Raw genomic sequence first — 20046 nt, 5'->3', positions numbered from 1 at the left:
ACAAAAACGTAACTTTTAGAACATCGCTTCCTTTTTACTTTACAACGAAAGTATTTAGTCGTATGAAAAAAAATTATTGTAAAAGTTCCAGCCACAATTGGTTTACTATATCCAGTCAGACTTTTTTTTTCAAAGCTGCCGTTTTTCAGGATATATAGACTGTTTATTAAAAAAAAAGCTTTCGGGGTAAGTTGGCAAATTTTTCACGGGGTAAGTTAGCTCATAGCATTTACTATGGAAAAAAATATTTATTTTTATAAAATTATTATTTATTTTTTTTAATTTTTAACAATATTGAAAATATTTATTCTTACAAAAAAATTAAAAAAAAATTTTTCTAGTTTTTTTTTCCACAGATAAAAGGTGGGCTACTGTTTGGCTTTTATACGGACTAATATTTGGTACCAGCTAAAAGTAATATTAAATTTTGGGATAAAATTGTTGCAAAAATTAATTTTCAAAAAATTTCTATTAATTTTGCACTTAATAGTGCATTATTAATTATTTTTAAAGTTCCATGATGATTTTCCTCCATGATGATTTTCTACGGAAAGTAGTGTAAGTAACTTACACTTAGTGCACTGTAGAATACAAAATCTTTTTCTATTTTTTGTGCTTAATGCGTTTTTCTTTTCACCCAATGATGTACTAAAATACTGAGAGTTGAATTCTGAAAAAGTTTTTCGTTTACGTTTCTTTTCAGCGTTTTCGTTTACGTATTTTTTCAGCGATGAAAATAGTAACAAACAAAAAAAAAACTCTGAACAAGTTTATTGCAACTATTCATAAAAGTATTAAAATTATGTAACTGAAGTGAAAAATAAAATTTGTATAAATTCTAAGAATTAAACATTTAACCAATTAATTAAAAAAATCGATAAAATTTTAATAAAATTATTTAATAGTCAAAATATCAAAAATTAGGAGAAAAAATTTAGTAAAAACTGAAAAGTAAACAAAACAAGCGTTTCTTAATATTAAGAGTAACGTAATAAACATTTATAAAAAACGAAAAATATCATGAAATCAATCAAAAATTACGGGAAAAAAAAACACTTCGGTTGAAAGCAACCAATAAGTAAACATTCCAATTAGAGAATGGTTGGACCGACTAAAAATCGATTCACCAATTAGAGTCTAAAAACTGAAATATTTTAAATGACATTTTTTTCAAAACACTATGACAATAACATTTATATCAATTATTTTGTTAACAAAATTTAATTGGTCTAGCAAAATAAAATTAATTAAAAAAAAAAAGAAACCAACATTTTTTCTAAAAACACTAAAAAGCAACAACCAATTGCTTTTTAGTGTTTTTAGATCCATTTTAGAGGAGACACCTTAACTACGTATTACTAAATACCTTCAACAAACACACTTCTTCATTATGACTGTTGATTTTGATCATGACTAATTAATTAGAATGATAAGGATTTTCTGGTATGGAAGATTTTTTTACAGCAATCAATTTAAGACTTGTATATTTGCTATAGATTACAAGCAAAAAACTATTACATTTGTTGTAAAAGCGTATTTAAACAGCTAAAATTATTAATTACTACCATATTATATACATATATATGGTAGATACGGGTAATTTAAGCATCTAGGTAATATGAGCATACCAAAAGATCTCTACGATGCGAGTATAGTTCAAGTTACTTTGTATCTTTTGAATTAACTTTATGTGGCCAGAAAGCAGTATAATTAGCGTACATTTATACTCGGTAATTTTTTTTTTAATCCATTTATTTAACCAAAAAATGAAAATTAAAATTTTTTATAATTTTACAAAATTAGGTGAGGTTACTCATATAGTTAAAAACTAGTCATTGGAGTGACACCTTAATGAAATAAACAAACAAACAAATAAACAGCAATATTAATAAATAAAAGCAAGCGTAAATCAAATTAAAAAAAGGATTTATAATAATAATAAGTTAGATAAAAAAGACAAAAAAATATGAAAATGCTCAATTAGTAACAACAATAAAAATAACTAGCAACAACGGCACAAATAAAAACAAACTTTACGCAAACGAAAACGCAAGCACAAAAACTACATAACGAAAACAAAAATTACATGACGAAAAGATAAACACAAAAACTTCTGCAAAATAAAATAAATTATATTTGTTATTCTTGGTGGAAACAGAAAAGCGTAGTAAATTTGGAGGGAGTTATTTTTTCTTAATTAGTTCTTGTTATTATTTTTTCAAACATTTTTCAAACTTCCTTTCTTTTAATTTGTTACTTCGCTTTAATTTATTGTTTTTGTTTTATTTTATTAAATCTTTTGCTTGTTTTACATTTTTATTCATTTTCTTGTTTTATTTTAGATAAAAATGAGCACTTTTTCTACTTTATTAAAACCTCTGTTTTTAAGAAAAAGTTTCTTTTGCCCAAATATCTAAGTGGATTATAAGTAGCGATCCCTAAAAACTGTTTATTCGCAAAAATTTTGGATCCACCATATTTATTTATGAAAAAATAAGGTGCTTATTATACCTAAATCTACCCTAAACATTATATATCTTATTATTATAAATTATATATCTATTTGTACATATATTATATATATATATATTTACTATTTATATATATATAATAATAATAATAATATATATATATATATATATATATATATATATATATATATATATATATATATATATATTATTATTATTATACATTATTATTATTTTATATTATATATCTTATTATTGACAATATTTTATTTTTTAATAATTATTTTAGTTTTGTGGTTTGCTTTTCATGAATATTTTTAAAGAGCATTTTCTAATTGAACTTATACATTTTTTTTTTTATGTTAATTCACCTCCCCATGGCCGAGAAGGCCACAACAGTCAAGGAGGCTACTTATTTGTGGTTTCAGTCCACTCAACTGTATGACTCAGAAACACGTACTTTAGTAAACAAAGCCGATGCGCGAAGAAATAAGATAAGTGCGGAACTACCAGTGACGTGGTGGGGATCGAACTCGAAACTTCTTGCTTATCAAGCAAGCACTCTACCACTACACCACTACTACCGCATTCTATGACTTTCTAACTTCATTGGAAATTAAAGAGTTTGAATTGTAGTAGATCCATTTTTGAAAAAGAACAATTGTTATCATTACACATTCACACAATGACTGTACAATGATTTGAAATGATACGAGTCTGAAAACCAGTTTAAATTAAAAAAAAAATAAGCTTTCAGAATTTCAGGAAGTAAATAACTCAGAAACTAATATTTATGGATAATTTTAAATTATCTATTAACTATTAGTTATTACTATAAATATTAGTTTCTGTATCAATTTACTTCCTGAAAATCTAAAATCTTAGTTTTTGAAATTTCCTGAAATTCTAAAACCTTATTTATTAACAATTAAAAACTTTATAGTTTATAGTATATAATGTTTAAAAAAATATATTTTTAATAGAGGTGTCCCGGATATTTTTGGCGGATATGCCGGATAGTGAACTTTTCTAAAGTTCTATTAGTGTTTATGAAGAAAAAACAAGTTTTGCCAGTCTACGTAAATAATATTCAAGATAAATATTACTTTAAAAAATCAGTGAAAATGTGTATGACATAGCATATGTGCTGACGAAGTATAGAAAATAGTAATTAAAAAATACAAAAATTTGGCTATAAAAAACGATTTTTCTTTATACATTATTAACGCATAAACCTGTGTTATACCAGTTTTTTATTAATTTTATTTTTTTAAATCTTGAACAATATTTAATGTAGAATGACAAAACTTGTTTTTACTTCATAAACATTTATAGAACTTTAGAAAAGTTCACTATCTGGCAAAAATATCAGGGACACCTCTATTTCTTAAGAAACCTTCAATTAATCCGTTTACTACAATGCATTACATTTTCATACCGTAATTGCTTGAGATTATGAAACAGGAAACCTCAAAACATGTTCTGCGTGATTACCTAACGAATAGAATGTTTTAAACGTGTTTTGAAAAATTAAACAGACTCATGCCAAGATATAATGATATAAGATTTTCCACTTTATACATAAATTTTTCCTTAGCTTTCCATTTTCAAAACAACTTTTTTTGAAAATTTCTTTCTATTTTCAAACAACATTTTTTGTATGAGGATTTTAAAAAAAGAAAATATTATTTTTTACCTCTTCTTGGATTATCGTATACTGACCTTTCAAGGAAGCCATATATACAATCGATAGCTAAATTAGCATCCTTTACTTTATCGTGCTTGATATTGTCTTACTCCTGATTCTATTCTCTAAATCTACAAACCTTTTATTCGCCTCTTTATGGAATACTGTTGCCATAATTGGGCTGGTTTTTCTAATGATGCTCTTTCTCTTCTAGGCAAGGTCTAAAAACGCATTGTAAACGTATTTGGACCCGCTGTATCTGCTAAGCTTGAGCTTTTCTTCCAATTGTTGTAAAGCTACATCTTTTTCTCTTTACTACAAATTCTATAATGGTTGTTATCATGCTTAAAGAAGCTATCATATCTAGTTCCATCAACTTAAACTCATTCTCTCTTGACTCATGATTCATACGTTTCATTTGTTTATTATATATGTCCCTGCATGCTCTAAAAAAATTTTTATCATCTAGTATTTTTCCCCGCACTTCAATCTATTGGAACACATACAACTTACTAACTTTTTAAGTCTTATGTCAACCATTTCCCTGCTCTATAAATTTATTCTTTTTATTTTCTTGTACCTCGCAACTCAAGCGGTTGCTTGCAGCCTTGTTGGGAGAGAACCATAATTAAAAAATAAAAAATAAACTTGTTCAGGTAAATATTTTTTATGTTTATGTTAATTTTGTTATAAACCTTAATTTATTTGATACTAAATTTAAATATATTAATTATTTCTTGAAAAGTTTTAATAAATAAATTACAGAATGAGGAGAAATGACAAAGTAGTTACTTTGAATTAAAAAAATAAACACACAAAAAATTGTTATGTAATAACTATTAAAAAAAAAATTTATAAACAACTAGTATTTTCAGAAACTAATTGTATACATGGTGTTTTCAAATTTTTCAACATATTAGGCATTTCATTGAACAGAATACAAATATAACGCAAAAGTGCTGGAAAAATGTCTTTTTTTTTTTTTTTTGAATATTTCATATACTAAAATAATGTTACAAATTAGCTTTAACATAGTGTTTATAATTACTCATAGATCAAAATACGAAAAAAAAAATTAAAAAAAAAAAACTTTGCATAAAGGCATTTGCAAAAAACCATACGGAAAATCGAAAATGTTTCGTCTTTTATTTTTATGATCATAAAACTTGTTCTCTTATTCTCCAATTTACTCTTATCTAATTTGTATATATATTTTGTAAACACGGATTGGTATACATAATTAATGTTATCAAATAATAAATTAAGTTTGAAATAAAATCATGCATGCTGCAGAAAAACGAAAATTTTAGTTGATAAATAAACTTTAATTCATCGGAAAATTTAAATTTTAGCAGAAACCTTTTTTTTATTATAAATAATTTCTTATGTAATCCGCACTGGAAAAAACGGCCGATCAACGATCAATGATCGTCTACTTTTGAAAAGATGATGTCATGATCTTCACACTGTTCTCTAATTTGAGCACCAGGTTGAAACTCACCCCACTTCTAATTTTTTTGCATTTAATTAATGATATGCATTAGTAAACACAATTTAAGTTGTAAGAAAAATCAGAACTAAGTATATTTTCAAAATTAAAACTCATAGTGTTTTTTTTTTTTCAGTCAGCCATTCAGTCAGTCAATTCCCATATTATAATTGTAAAAATAAAGAAAAAGAAAAAAATCACGCACATAAATGGAAATACTCATTAAAGGAAGACTTCCATTAGTTTATCCAAAAGAGAGCAAAATGAGGGGGAATATTACTTTTGGGCCTGTTGAGGAAAGTCATGGAGAGGTCAAATTTAAAAAAAAAAATTTAATACTGATACAAATGCTTGGTGAAGTGATTTATACTTGAGGTGACTGGTGAATTTTAACAACCTAACTTGATTACTGCTAATAAATACTGCAATGTTGATTGCAATGTCTTATATTAATGAATGGTAACAATCTCAATAAAAAAAAACTGATCGAAAAATATAACTGTTTTTAATTTATTGAATTATAAATTGAATTGTTTTTTTAAGAAAAATTTTGAAAAGAAACAAATTTAAAACAAATACAAAAAAAGAAAAAATGAACAACTTCGAAAATGCCAGTTTATATGAAATAGTGCTAACAATATAAATCAGGAATAACCCTATCACTGAGTCATTTATTTTATCATTCACTACTGATCTCTCATGGAAACCATGCAAAGTTAACTAATGTTCAAGTTGCTTTTTGTTATTGTGATTGCCATTATCTTTCTTTTAATTCCATTCTCTACCACTACAAATTATTTATTTTTCTCTGAATAGAATATTGTTATTATATTTGGGCTGATTATTCTGATATTGCTTTATCTCTTCTAGAGAAATATTCAAAAACGCATTGTAAACGTAATTGGACTTGATTAATCTGCCAAGTTTGAGCTTCTCATCCATCATTGTAAGGTTGTATTTTTCCTGAATCATACAACCTTCAACTCTTTGTCTTCTATGTCTTCTGCCAATGTTCCCGTCAAGTTTTCTTACTCTTTCACTATATTCTTGTTTTCTAGTAACTCCCAGTTTAATAGGGATTGCTTGCAGCCTTTTTGGGAGTAAATTAAAATACAAAAACCAGAAAATTCGCCATGGGATAGTTGAATAATTAAGTGATGATTAATTGAATAATTAAGTGATGATTAAGTGAGGCCAAAAAAGGAAAAAAAAATTTCAAAAATCTAGTTACTCAAAATCATAACTAACAATTATAGTTTGATTTGTTAAAAATGGAGAAAAACATGTTTAATGACCTTGATTTTCATGATATTGAAAAGGTAAGAAAGCATTATTTGGTGTGTAGACTAAGGCTATGCTTGTGACAAAGTTTGCAAAGACAAACTTCATCTGATTCTGATAAATATTTGAAAACTAATTCATTTAGTATATTAATACGGTAACGTCAACAGTAACTTTTAAAAGATAGTTGATCTGTTTTTATTGGTCAACAAACTGTTGTTCCAAAATATTTAAAAGTTGAGATTTCAGGATATTTTGTTCAAAACTTTGCTGTATTTGACTCTTTTGTTACTCAACTTGTTCTGTTTGTAATTGCTTTTCTCTGGTATAACCCAAACAAACAAGCATTCAATAAACCTCAATATTATCCTATTTGACTTTATCATTAAGCTTTTACATTAGACATTTCACAAGAGACGTTTGAGACTTTTGTTTCAAACTTCTGTTGTAAAATAAAAAAGTCAAAAATATCTTTTCATAAAGTTTTCAGTTTTTAAATATGTTTTTAGCTTTTGGATCATTATATCACATATTACTTGTCCCCTACCAATCCTTTCACAAACCTTAACAAGTAAATATACTGCCCTTTAAACACTATATACATTTTATGAATAACCATAAAAAACTCAAAACTTATTTTATTATTGACTGTTGTGCTATTTATATATATTACACAGGTCTACAAGCAAAAAACTTTTTTTCTCCTGCATGAAATAATTTAACTGATTTTTTTTTTGTTTTTCAAAAGTTGAATCTCTGTTTAGTGTTAACTGTTTCTAGTCTCTATTTGGTGAGTACGGTTTCTAAACAAGCTCTGTTTTGTTGAAAAGCTCAAGTTTTTTTTGCAATAACCAATTCATTAATTTAAAAAAAATAAACATTGTTTCATTTAATTAACATTTTTAAACAATAAACTTTTTAACTTTCTGTTAACTTTTTTTGAAAAGTCAATTTATTTGTTTACTGTCATGAAATTTCAGGTCTCTTATTAAAGTTGGATATTTCCATATACAACCCAACAGAATAAAATGCGGTAGTGATGTAGTGGTAAAGCGCTAGCTTCATAAGCAAAAGGTTCCGAGTTCGATCCCCACCACGTCCCTGGTAGTACCGCGCTCAACTTGTTTCTCCGCGCAGCGGCCTTGTTCGTCAAGGTTCGTGTTTCAGAGTTATAGAGTTAAGAGAGGGTTATAACCACTATTAAGTAGCCTCCTCATCTGTAGCGGCCTTCTCGGCCTTGAGGAGGTGAATAACATAAAAAAAAAAAAAAAAAAAAAGAATGGAGACTTTTTATTGGTAGCTCAAAGTAAAGCCTCAAATGCTCTTTTTTACACAATGGAAAATTTTTAGGTTTTGTACCAATTGGGTCAATATTTTTACGTTACAATATAGTTACGTACCAATTGGTCATGCTGTTTATTTGTGAGAGACTTACTATGAGATTAAAATGGATTAAAGATCATAATCACAACTGGATTATTTGTGTAGATCTAAAAATGGTTAAATTTCTCCTTGGTCAGCAGAAAAGTTGTACAAAATTTTTATGTTATCTCTGTAAGTGGGACAGTTGAGTGAGACACCAACACTGGATAAAAAAGAATGGCCCAATTGCAATTATCTCATAGTGGGCATGCAAAATATTGTAAATAAACCCTTTATTAGTTTCTGTTTGCTTAAATAGTTTTAATGAAACAATAGTATTTGCAATCTTTTTTAAAACTTAAGTAAAGCATTGCATTTTTATCAATCAATAAAAGGTTGATGACTTTGATAGGAGTATGGTAGGACTTTGATATTTATAAAATGTTCATTTTAAAAAAACATTATTTTAAAATAAGTATCAAATCTATTTTTCAGAATTATTTCTAACAATTTGCAAAATAAGAAAATAATTAATGCAAGAAATGTAGCTTCCATAAAAATCTGATGCAAGATAAGAATTCAGCATATCAAAATTATGTAAGAGCAGATGTAAAATTTAATGCAATAAATTTTTTGTAGACCTGTGTTATTTATATAGAGAGTTTTAATACATAATATTTGTTTAAAATAGAAGAACAAAAATTGATTAAAAACGTCACCTGATTTAATGAGATAACTTCGCTAAATACTTCAAATGCAAATCTAAAATATGAATATATTTAGTATGTAGTATTTTATATATATATATATATATATATATATATATATATATATATATATATATATATATATATATATATATATATATATATATATATATATATATTCATATATATGAATATATAAAATATATATTTTATTTTGATTAATAGTAAAAAATGTGTGTGTATATATATATATATATATATATATATATACATATATATATATATATATATATATATATATATATATATATATATATATATATATATATCAGGGATGCGGAGTCCCAAAAGGACTCTGGCTTTATATCTCTACTTTTCCAAAGTCTGTAGTGTCCAGAAGCTCTAAATATGTTTGTTGACTTATTATCTGCTATAATAAAAAAATTCATGAGATTTAATTTAATGACTTGAAACTTATTGTTTTTAAGCCCGGAGTCCTTGCCGCCATTATACCTAAGGACTCCGGACTCAAAAAATGATTGTTCCTCTAACCTAAAAGTCTTAATTTTTTTTCCTATTAGTAGTCCATAAACTTATTTATATTTTTAGAGCTCCTGGATACCAAAATCTAGGATAAAGTAATCTTTTTTTGACTTTCAAATCCGGAGTCCTTTTTGGGACTCAGCATCCCTGATATATATATATAAATATATATATATATATATATATAAATATATACATATATATATATATATATATATATATATATATATATATATATATATATATATATATATATATATATATATATATATATATATATATATATATATATATATATATATATATATATATATATATGAAGACCACACAGGTAAAACCACAGATGTCACATTTTTCTCATTTTGAGAAAAATGAAATTTTGTGTTTAGAGACATCAGATATCAGTTCATTGATAATCTATTCATTCCAAAGTGTTTTTTTATGACATTATAGTCTAAACACAATATATAAATGCAGTCTTTTTGCTAATTACAAATAATATTTATTCACAGTGTCCATTCGAAGTCAAGACACTCAATTTGGACATCTGTGATTTTTCCGTTGTAAATTCAGCAGCTTGTAAACTAGATTAACTTGTAACCTTTAGAGCACTTATTTTGTTAAAAGTACATAGTAGTAGATAATACAAATCAAATAACTCATCAAATTTTTACAAACTTTATAAAAAGTACCCATGCAAAAAATTGTTTCCACAACCCCATCTACCATATTGTCTGTAATCCATCACTTTGCCTTAAAATTCTATAGCCCAGACAAACACCCCATTGAGAAAAAACCCTTAATAAAAATAAATGTTATTTATATTTTCAACAAAATATTTCTACAAATATATAGATATATGTTTTCTAAATAGTTTTACAATATTTTTTGACATTCTCTTACTCTGAGTCAGAGATTTGCTCTGGTTCTGATTCCTGGACAAGTAGGTTATCAACTGGTAAGTGATCATAGAAAGACTTATTTTGTTCACTTATAAATTTTTTTAGTTTTAATAAGTCTTTGAATTTTTCAAAAGAAAGTGGCAAAAGGGGCTATGTATGCTTGTATTAGCTTATCAGGCACTTCAAAGACATGTTTAGATCGGGTCAATCTTCTCCCTCTTATTGAACCAGAACATGATCTAGACCTACGGGATGTAACACGCATAGAACTTAATATACCACTCCAGTTTTCCCTACACATAATTAAGTCAGAATTAGCCTTTGATATTTCAACTTCTCTGAGTGAACGTGTCTTAAATGGACAAACAACTAAAAAGCTTGGCTTTAAAAACTCTGTAAACTTCAGAAACTTTTCTTGTGTCATATTTATAATGTTGAATGGCTCTGGTTTTTTGCGAGATGCCTGGAAAACACTTCTCCAATCCTCTGGTGTTTCTGCTGGAAACTTCTGATTAATAATAGCCATATCTCTGTCACATTCCATGTAGGAATGACCTCTAATAGGATATGAAACTGTTATGCTGTCAAACCTTTCTATCTTATGAACTAAATAATAAAAGAAACGCAAAACTGTCCAGTTTTTATTTTGTCCTGCACAGGAATCACAAAACAATTTGATATGCTTTACATTTTTAGGTAAATGACAATTAAAAAAATCATGAAGCATAGAACATACATCATCAGAGCCTTTGTTGCCTACAGTTTCATCATAGCAATAAAAATATACTTTTTGAGTAGAAAGTATGTGAATGTTGAAAGAGTAAAATGACAGTTGCCTGGAGTAGTATACATCTTGAGTTGAAATGTTTGGGCATTTCAGATTTTTTTGGAAATCAAAGCAGATTGTTGCACAGTCTAAAGTTTGCTGAGCTTGTAAACGTGCAGTTCTTTTTCTTTGGTAAAATATTTCAGCTTTTCTCTGATGAAGTTCAAGAGATCCATTCAAAGCATTTTTGTTTCTTAACAAATTATTAGCAGCAAGTGAGTCAATAGGTACTTGACAATCTATTGCAACTATTTTTTTCTTTGTTAAATCACAAAATGAACAGGTGTCCTTTCTAGGATATCCAAATGAAATGTTAAACTTTGAATTAGAAATTTTACGATAACTTTCATAGGAACACTTTTCTAAAGGATACTTTTCTTTAAACATGCAGTACATTTTAAAAATATTTAAGTCTTCTGGAAGGTAAAGTCTGGTAGATTTTGTTCTAGCATAATGAGAAGATTGTCCTCGAAATGACTTGATATGCTGCACTATCATATCAATGTTTTCAACAGAAAAAGCATGCTTTTGGTTTTTATGATGTCCTCTCATGTCTTTACAAGGTAGACCTAATGATTGAAAAGAAAGTAATTGAAATAACATGACAAAACAAAGTTTGTGTCATTAAAAAAAAATTCTTAATAAAAACATCTTATTATATTATTTTTCCATTGTTTATAAAGATGTATACAATATATATATATATATATATATATATATATATATATATATATATATATATATATATATATATATATACATATATATATTACAATTTACTTTTATATACCTGTGGCTGAAAGAACTTCCTTGATTCGCCTTACACGATTTTCAGTTAAACCAAATATAGATATGAATGCTTTGATACACACACATACTTTTGTAGAACTCTTATCTCTAACAATGTTCAGGTGGTACTTATACGAATAGCTATGAAATTTAGATTGTTCAATTATTAAATTTCTGCTTCGTCGACGCTTAATGTTATGAACAGATATAAGAGAAATATACAAATCCTGCTCATCCTTTGTTTTCAAGTTGTTGAAATATGATATAACTTTTATTCTGTCATCTTCTGTTGTAACTTCAAAACACTTCAGAGTAACACAGTTACATGGTATTCCTATAACATGATTTTTTAATCTCAGATCTCGAGTAAACTCTCTTTTTCTTCCATTGACTGCCTTTTTTTTAGGTTTTTCTGTGACTTTAGGGTTGTTTAGATTATCCGCCTCCATATTTTCTTTAATGATAAATGTTGGTCACGTGACTTATTATTTTATTATTATTGGTTTAGTTATAAATAACATGGACAACTGCATTTTTAACCAAGTAAACATTGGACATCAGTGGTTGTGTCAAAGTTGGCCTTTTTTTAAAATGACCATTGAACCTTATAACATAGTTTTTTGTTATGGATTTTTAAATTAAAATAGCTTAGTACTAGAATATCATAAAAATATCTAAAACTCAAAATTTTCAAAAAGTGGACATCTGTGGTTTTACCCGTGTGGTCTTCATATATATATATACATATATATATATATATATATATATATATATATATATATATATATATATATATATATATATTACAAATATAAAAATAAAATGTATATCTATACATATATATATATTTTTTATTTTTAAAAAGTTTTTAATTAAAAAAGAAAAATTAAATAGCTTTTTAAAAATTTTAAGGCTCTAGTATTTTTTTTATGGTCATTTGAACATATCGAGTTTATTTAAAAATAATTATGCTAACAAAAATTTTTAATTAAAAACTTTTTTACCTTAAAAAGACAAAAAAGTGTTTATTCGTTGTTATCCCACACTGGCTTTTTAGAACCACCACACCTCTGGGGGACATATTAAAAGAGGTTTCTACTTTCGCTATGTCGGTTTTGATCGTCATGCAAGATGGGTGTCAAAAGCCATTTAATATACAAAAATATTTGTACTCTTTTGTATTTGTAAACTTAATGATGAAAAGGATGACCAAGTGCATTTGCCTTTTTTTAGAGAAAGTACTTTTACATGCTTACAACCTGTTTTACTTTCCTTTAATAAAGAAATTTAAATCAATTGACCTTGAAAGTGCAGAAGAAACTATGAAGTCCATTGAACAATACCTTGGAAGCTTATTTAAGGAGCTTGTTGCCTTTTATTTATTTGATGACTTGTTATGCAGAAAAAAGCTATGAAAGTAATTAAGACCTAAAGTATTCATTCCTTAAAAAACAAAAAACTCTGATTATTATTTAGTGTGACAAAGAAAACTTTTTTTTCATGGTTGCTTTTTCATTTATTAAAATTAAACAGACACCCAGAATAGCTAAACATTCCATCAGAGCATTGGAACAAATTCGAAGACTTCAATGTTGCAAAAAAATTTGTATGCAATTTTTCTTGAGTCAATGATATTGCATAATGAGGTATCAAGCTTATAAGAGATATCAAAGACAAATGCTTTAATCCAGAAGAGAGAGCATGGTCAAGTTGAAACATTGAAAAACTTTAAAAAATAATATTAGTCAACTGAAATAAATTTTTAAAAAACGATAAAATGACATTTCAGCAGGGTGATCAATTGTATATTTATTAATATTTTAATAAATCTTTTGCGTACAAATAGTCGTAAATTATTCAAACTATTTCTTAATGATTAACAAATTGATTGTGTAAACCCCACTTAGAAACAACAAGATTTAGTGAAAACAAACCTTGCATAACATTTGCGCAATTTGCTCTTCAAACTTCCAATGGTTTTTGGAGGATCTAAAAGTCGTCCTAAGCATAAGATTTTTGGTGTTTAGCATTTTTAAATCAAATGCTGTCACTGGTAAAAACTCCACATAAAATTAAAAAAAAGTCTAAAATGGACCAATTTAGTATGCACGTGGTAAACCACTAATTTAGGACCCCACTCTCATGCAAACACCTGTATGATTTACACAATCCCTCTCTTCTGCCTATGTAGAAGTCTTTAATATCCCTCTCTTTTTGTATGCATTCTTATGTGTTTGGGTAACCCCCATACCTGCATATGCACTTTATATAATAGCCCTTGTTTTTTTTTTACTTATGACCAGTGTACATTATGGATGACGGCTGAAAAAAAAATTTCTTAAAAAATGTTTTTTACTCCAAATTATAACTCTTTTAATTTAAAAAAAGGGAGAGAGGTAATTTCAAAAGCAGACACTTTTTATGGGAGAGAAAATTTAAAAGTATGCATGGCAAGAGCGGAACGGATCAAATTTCTATATTTTTAGGATACATACTTTATGGCAACCCTTTATAATGTCATTCTAGAAATTTTTTTTAAAAAGATTTGAAGCATTTTTTCTCCTACAATCTTGTTTTTTTTACTTTTATTACTTATTATAGGAACTATAGCTAAGCATGCATTTTACAATAATTAGTGTCTAAATAGTATTAGACTTATATAAATACTTGTTAAGTTTTTTTTTCTAAATAATATTAGACTTTTATATAAAGTCACAAATTTTCACAAAAGATCATCACCACCCAACAACAAAGTTACTAGCTATAGTATTGAGCAAAAATACAGAGCCATACACGCCCAATCAAGCGATGCGAATCGCTGGGCATGTAGAGCTAGGTAAATGTGACTTGTAAAGTGTGTTTAAAGTAGCAAAAGTGACTTTTAGTTACTTTATGCACAAAAACAGCATGAGTAGAGCTGTAGTAGGCTGTTAAACGAGCTAACATGAGTAGGCTGTTATACAAGCTAACATGAATAGGCTGTTATACTAGCTAGTTATTTTCATTTCATTGTTAATCTTTATTTTTTGAAAGTCTATTAAAATTAAAATGTAAAATAATACTTTTGTAAGTTTTAATTATCGGCAGATTGTGCCATTAACTCACAAATTGTAGCTCTATTATATTCTTCATTAAAGTTTTTCTGCAATTTATTATAAAATAAATGTTTAAGCGACATTTCTTGAGTACATAAAATTATATTATAACTGCTGACCTAAAAGTGTTTGAGGATGGCAAAATATCAACAACCCTATTTTTTGTTTTATGGTAAACCTTTTGTGTCAAATTTTTTTTGCCGACCTGACGCCGACCTCTAACAGCTTGAGGTCGACAATATTTGCATGTGTGTTAAAAATTAAAAGAAAAATATACATTTTATATTTTTCTTTTAATTTTTAACACACATGCAAGAATACATTTATAAAATAAAATATAGAGACTGACACATTGAGTATACTGACTGACTTGTTTACTACAGACGCAGCAGAACTCACACACCAATGATAACTCTTAAAGATTCATGCCTGTTAGTACGAATCAGCCATACATTTTGAAGCAATGGCAAACCCATAACTTTTCAAAATGTGATATAGTAGCTAGTCATCGGCTAGTCACTTTTGACGGCTGCCACTAATGGTCTACTAAGTAACAAATGAGCAAACAACAGTAAATCATTTAAAATATTTGCTTGTACATATTAATTTACAGTTAATTTCAAAACTTGATCAAACATAATAGTATACAAGCTAGCATGGTTTCATCAAAAAATTAAAATTAATTTGCACAACTTATATGTCCTTACTATGTTATAACTTATTATACCAAACAATCTATTACTTTTGAGCAACTCAAACAGTGGCATAACTAGAGAGGAGCACACTCCTGCAAGGCGAAAAATAATGGGGCTGCAGAGGTTTCTAGGACTTTTTTTTCTTTTTATTAGTACATAGGTTTTTTCTTAAGTGGGTGCTACTATGGAATACTATTGTGAGAGGTGGAGAAGAAGGAATGAGGGTGTTGGCTGAAGGCCCAGAACTTGTAGTTACAGCACTGGACTCATATAAAAATCTTTTTTTTGACAATTTTTATTTCATTCTAATTAATCAATTAAAAACTAATAAACTGATTAAACCAACTCAAGGCTTAAAAAAACTTAAAATAAAGTAACAATTATGCAAGAAAAAAACTTAAGTAAATAATAGATTAATACTTACTTATGTATTTTTTTTTCAATTTATAATAAAAATATCATCAATAATAATAAAAATAATATATTATAATATATAAAACTAATTCTAAAATATTTATATAACAACAAAACACATAGTATTATTCCTTAAATTACATTATATATTTTACCTTCTCTCAGTAATTTAACTAGGTATTTTCTGTTGATCAACTTCAAAGCATTTATTAATATTTTATATGTTAGTTTACAGTTAAAATTATTTATCCAATAATCAAATTTTGATTTTATTATAATCTCTAACTTTGCTGGTTCATATTCTGTCATATTTTGAAATATTTCATCATTTTCCAATAATTTCCAATATTTTGTGAAATTTTTTGGACTTTTTATTTGAAATTTTGATTTTATTATAGTCTCTAACTTTGCTGGTTCATATTCTGTCATATTTTGAAGTATTTCATCATTTTCCGATAATTTCCAATATTTTGTGAAATTTTTTGGACTTTTGTGACATTTTCTGAAATATTTTTCCAAATTTTCCTTTTTGATATAGTGTTCAATAAAATAAAATGCTTTCCAATCGTGAGACAATTCGTGGATAAACTTGTGCAGAATATCGAAAGAAACTAAATCAATTTAAGACAACAAACTAAAATAAATACAAATTATGTAAAAAATGTTTAAGTAATTAATTACAAATAATATTTGCAAAAAATATATTAAAAAGTAAAATATTGCTAGGGAAGAAAGAACTAGCAGAGCTTTTGATTATTTATTTATTGAAATCAGGAATTGTTAAAATAAAAAACCAGGAGCAGTTCATCATGCAAGATTTCTTAGCTCAGCTCTTTATTTTACAAAGTTATCTTTCAAAGATCTGCTATCTAAACAACTAGTTTTTTTGATAAAAGAGGAAGACCTAAAAGCTCAAGTATACGGAATTGTGGAGTTTATTTGTTGCTTTTATGCTCCATTGTACTTGCAAAGTCACAATCCTATTAAAGCCCCATAGCTTGATATTACACCTCTACATCAAATGACTCTGTATAATGATGCTTGCCAAGTAAAAGGAGTTGTAGATAAAGTCATTGACTCAATATTAAAACACTCTTGGTACATAGACTCAACTTTGATACCTCTTTCGCTTCTAGATTATAAAGTTCCTGATAAACATAGAACACTAATCCCCAAATCAATTTTATTTTACAAAATGCCATCTTTAAAGGCATCTGATTACAAAATTGAAAATAAGCCGAAAGTGGATATCAAAGATATAATACACGTAGATAGCACAACGGCTAGTATTCCACCAAAATTGGCGATGTTAGTTAACGAGTTTTCCTACTTTATTTTTGCAGTAAATGGTTTTACAGAAGAAAGAATATGCAATTGGTTGTCACTTCAACCATCTTTCTGGCAAACTCAATCATATTACAACCAGTCTATAGCATATGCAAAAACTTTGATTATAGTAAACGATCATGTAGAAAGTAAAGGAAGCATGATGCAGGAGTTTATCCATAGATACATTAGTGAAGTAGAAAAATAAATGAGACTGGTAACCATAGACAAAGTTCGTTATGCCAAGAAAAACCCTGAAAAAAGCTCCAGCAAAAAATATGGAAATAGGTTTAAATAACATTAATAATTTATAGGAATTCAAAAGTGATTAGAAAACTTTTTTTTTTCTTTTGAACGTTTTTTTGTAATGTAAATAGAAAACCTTGTTTTTATCATAATTGGAGTAACTTAAAAATGGATTTTGGTGTAAAAACTTTAATCAATTTTTATTAAAAAAAAAAAAAAAAATTAATTCAATGTATAAAAATATATTGATTCAAGGTGTAAAAACTTGAATCAATATATATATATATATATATATATATATATATATATATATATATATATATATATATATATATATATATATATATATATATATATATATATATATATATGTATATATATATGTATATATATATGTATCTATATATATATATATATATATATATATATATATATATATATATATATATATATATATATATATATATATATATATATATATATATATATATATTGCCGATAGCAAAGTTTATTATGGTAAATAAAATTGAATAAATACCTCCAGTGTTTTCTAATGAATCATCTACTATAGGCTCGAGTAACCACAATTTATTAATTTGACTAAATGCTCTTTTTAATTTGTCTGCATTATTTACATCATATTCATTCAACTTTATCCAATGGTTAAGCATTTCATAAGCTTTATCTTCATTTTCTTTACAGTCTTGTTCAATTGACTCTAGTATATAATCTGGTATGGATAAAAAACCACCTAACACTTTCCAATCTGATCCAATGTATTTACAAAATTGCACTTTATATTCTTGATTACGAAAAATTGTATAAATGTCAACTTTGGTTTCTGAAAAAAAAAAACTTTTATCAACTTTTTGTTTCAAAAAAAGCATTTAAACTGAATGATTAGCTTTTATTATTAATGGAACTATATAATAAATTAAATCCTTTTGTTTATTATTATTGCCCATTAGAGATCAATATTTTTTCAAATTTATAAATATTAAATAAAATATTATTTACTAGTATATAAACAAAGTTATTATAGCATATATTTAAGTTATTAATATATATATATATATATATATATATATATATATATATATATATATATATATATATATATATATATATATATATATATATATATATACATATATATATATATATATATATATATATATATATATATATATATATATATATATATATATATATATATATATATATATATATATATTAAGTCTTATATATATATATATATTGTAATTAAGTCTTAAGAAGACTTTTTTAAGAAGTATTTTAAACCTTATATAATCTCAAAAAAAACATTTAAAAAAGTTAATCATCATGAAAAAAAAAGTCATAACTCTAATGATATTATTGTTATTTTAATATTACAACATATTAAGAACAATATTATAAAAAAGGAATTTTTTTGTGAATTAAAAGATTCTCAAACAATCATAACTATATTTTTAATATATAAACTATTTGTTGTTCTCAATATTTTTGTTGTTTTCAAGATTTTTGTTGTTGTTGTTGGATTATGATGTCAAAGACTGTAAAAGATGTAAAAGATCTCTCCCATTTAATTAGTTAACACAACAATTAATAACTAAGTTTTTCTTTAGTTAAAAATAATTTATTACCTACTAAAATTACTAAAAATACAAAACAAAAAACAAAAAGCCATTATAGTTTCCTTGTCTTCTGTTTCACATAAAGATCATAAGATTTTTTTTAAATGCTGACATTTTTTTTTTTTATTCAAATGTTAGTTTTTACCATTGTGTGATAAAACTACATACTTTTTGCAGAGACAAAGGTAGCATACTTTTGTTGTTAATTTGTTGGGTTTGCAACATTGGAAACCTTACAATCATATTACTATATGGCATAAATGTAAAAACGCATTATCATAAAATATTATTTTCATCAAGAACTTTATTGCATAACCTTATTTTACTCTGGAAATGGATCTTTAATTTATTGTTGGTAAATATTAAACTTTTTTTAAGAAAATTTCATAAAATTGAAAAAATAACTTTTGGGGTTGTTTTTTTTGCAATTTTGACACTTTTTTACCCCCTCCCTCCTCGTAACACATCGTAATCTTTTATTGACCACCCTCAATGTTATGGAACAATTTTGCTTTTAAAATTTTTTAAAAACAATTTTAATGTTTAAAATTTTCTAAGCTTCTTTGAGTTAATTAA

At 26.0% G+C, this 20046-nt stretch overlaps 1 protein-coding gene across 3 annotated transcripts in view; it reads right to left on the bottom strand.

Annotated features, from left to right (window-relative positions):
• Positions 1-765: 765 nt before the first annotated feature.
• The window catches only part of LOC136090706 (uncharacterized), an 87521-nt gene continuing 68240 nt past the window's right edge, over positions 766-20046 (bottom strand). For 2 of the 3 annotated variants that reach the window (XM_065817545.1, XM_065817547.1), the window contains 4 exons: positions 18372-18674; positions 16417-16872; positions 9010-9052; positions 766-1144 (listed from right to left, as the gene is read on the bottom strand). In XM_065817545.1, the coding sequence (XP_065673617.1) occupies positions 9015-9052; positions 16417-16872; positions 18372-18674 (797 nt within the window). In that variant the 3' untranslated portion in view covers positions 766-1144; positions 9010-9014. The remainder of the gene's footprint in view (positions 1145-9009; positions 9053-16416; positions 16873-18371; positions 18675-20046) is intronic. The other variant, XM_065817546.1, reaches the window with a different exon arrangement.

This window comes from Hydra vulgaris, chromosome 14 (assembly GCF_038396675.1).
Source record: "Hydra vulgaris chromosome 14, alternate assembly HydraT2T_AEP".
Classification (NCBI taxonomy): Eukaryota; Metazoa; Cnidaria; class Hydrozoa; order Anthoathecata; family Hydridae; genus Hydra; species Hydra vulgaris.
This window is presented reverse-complemented; position numbering and strand designations above follow the sequence as displayed.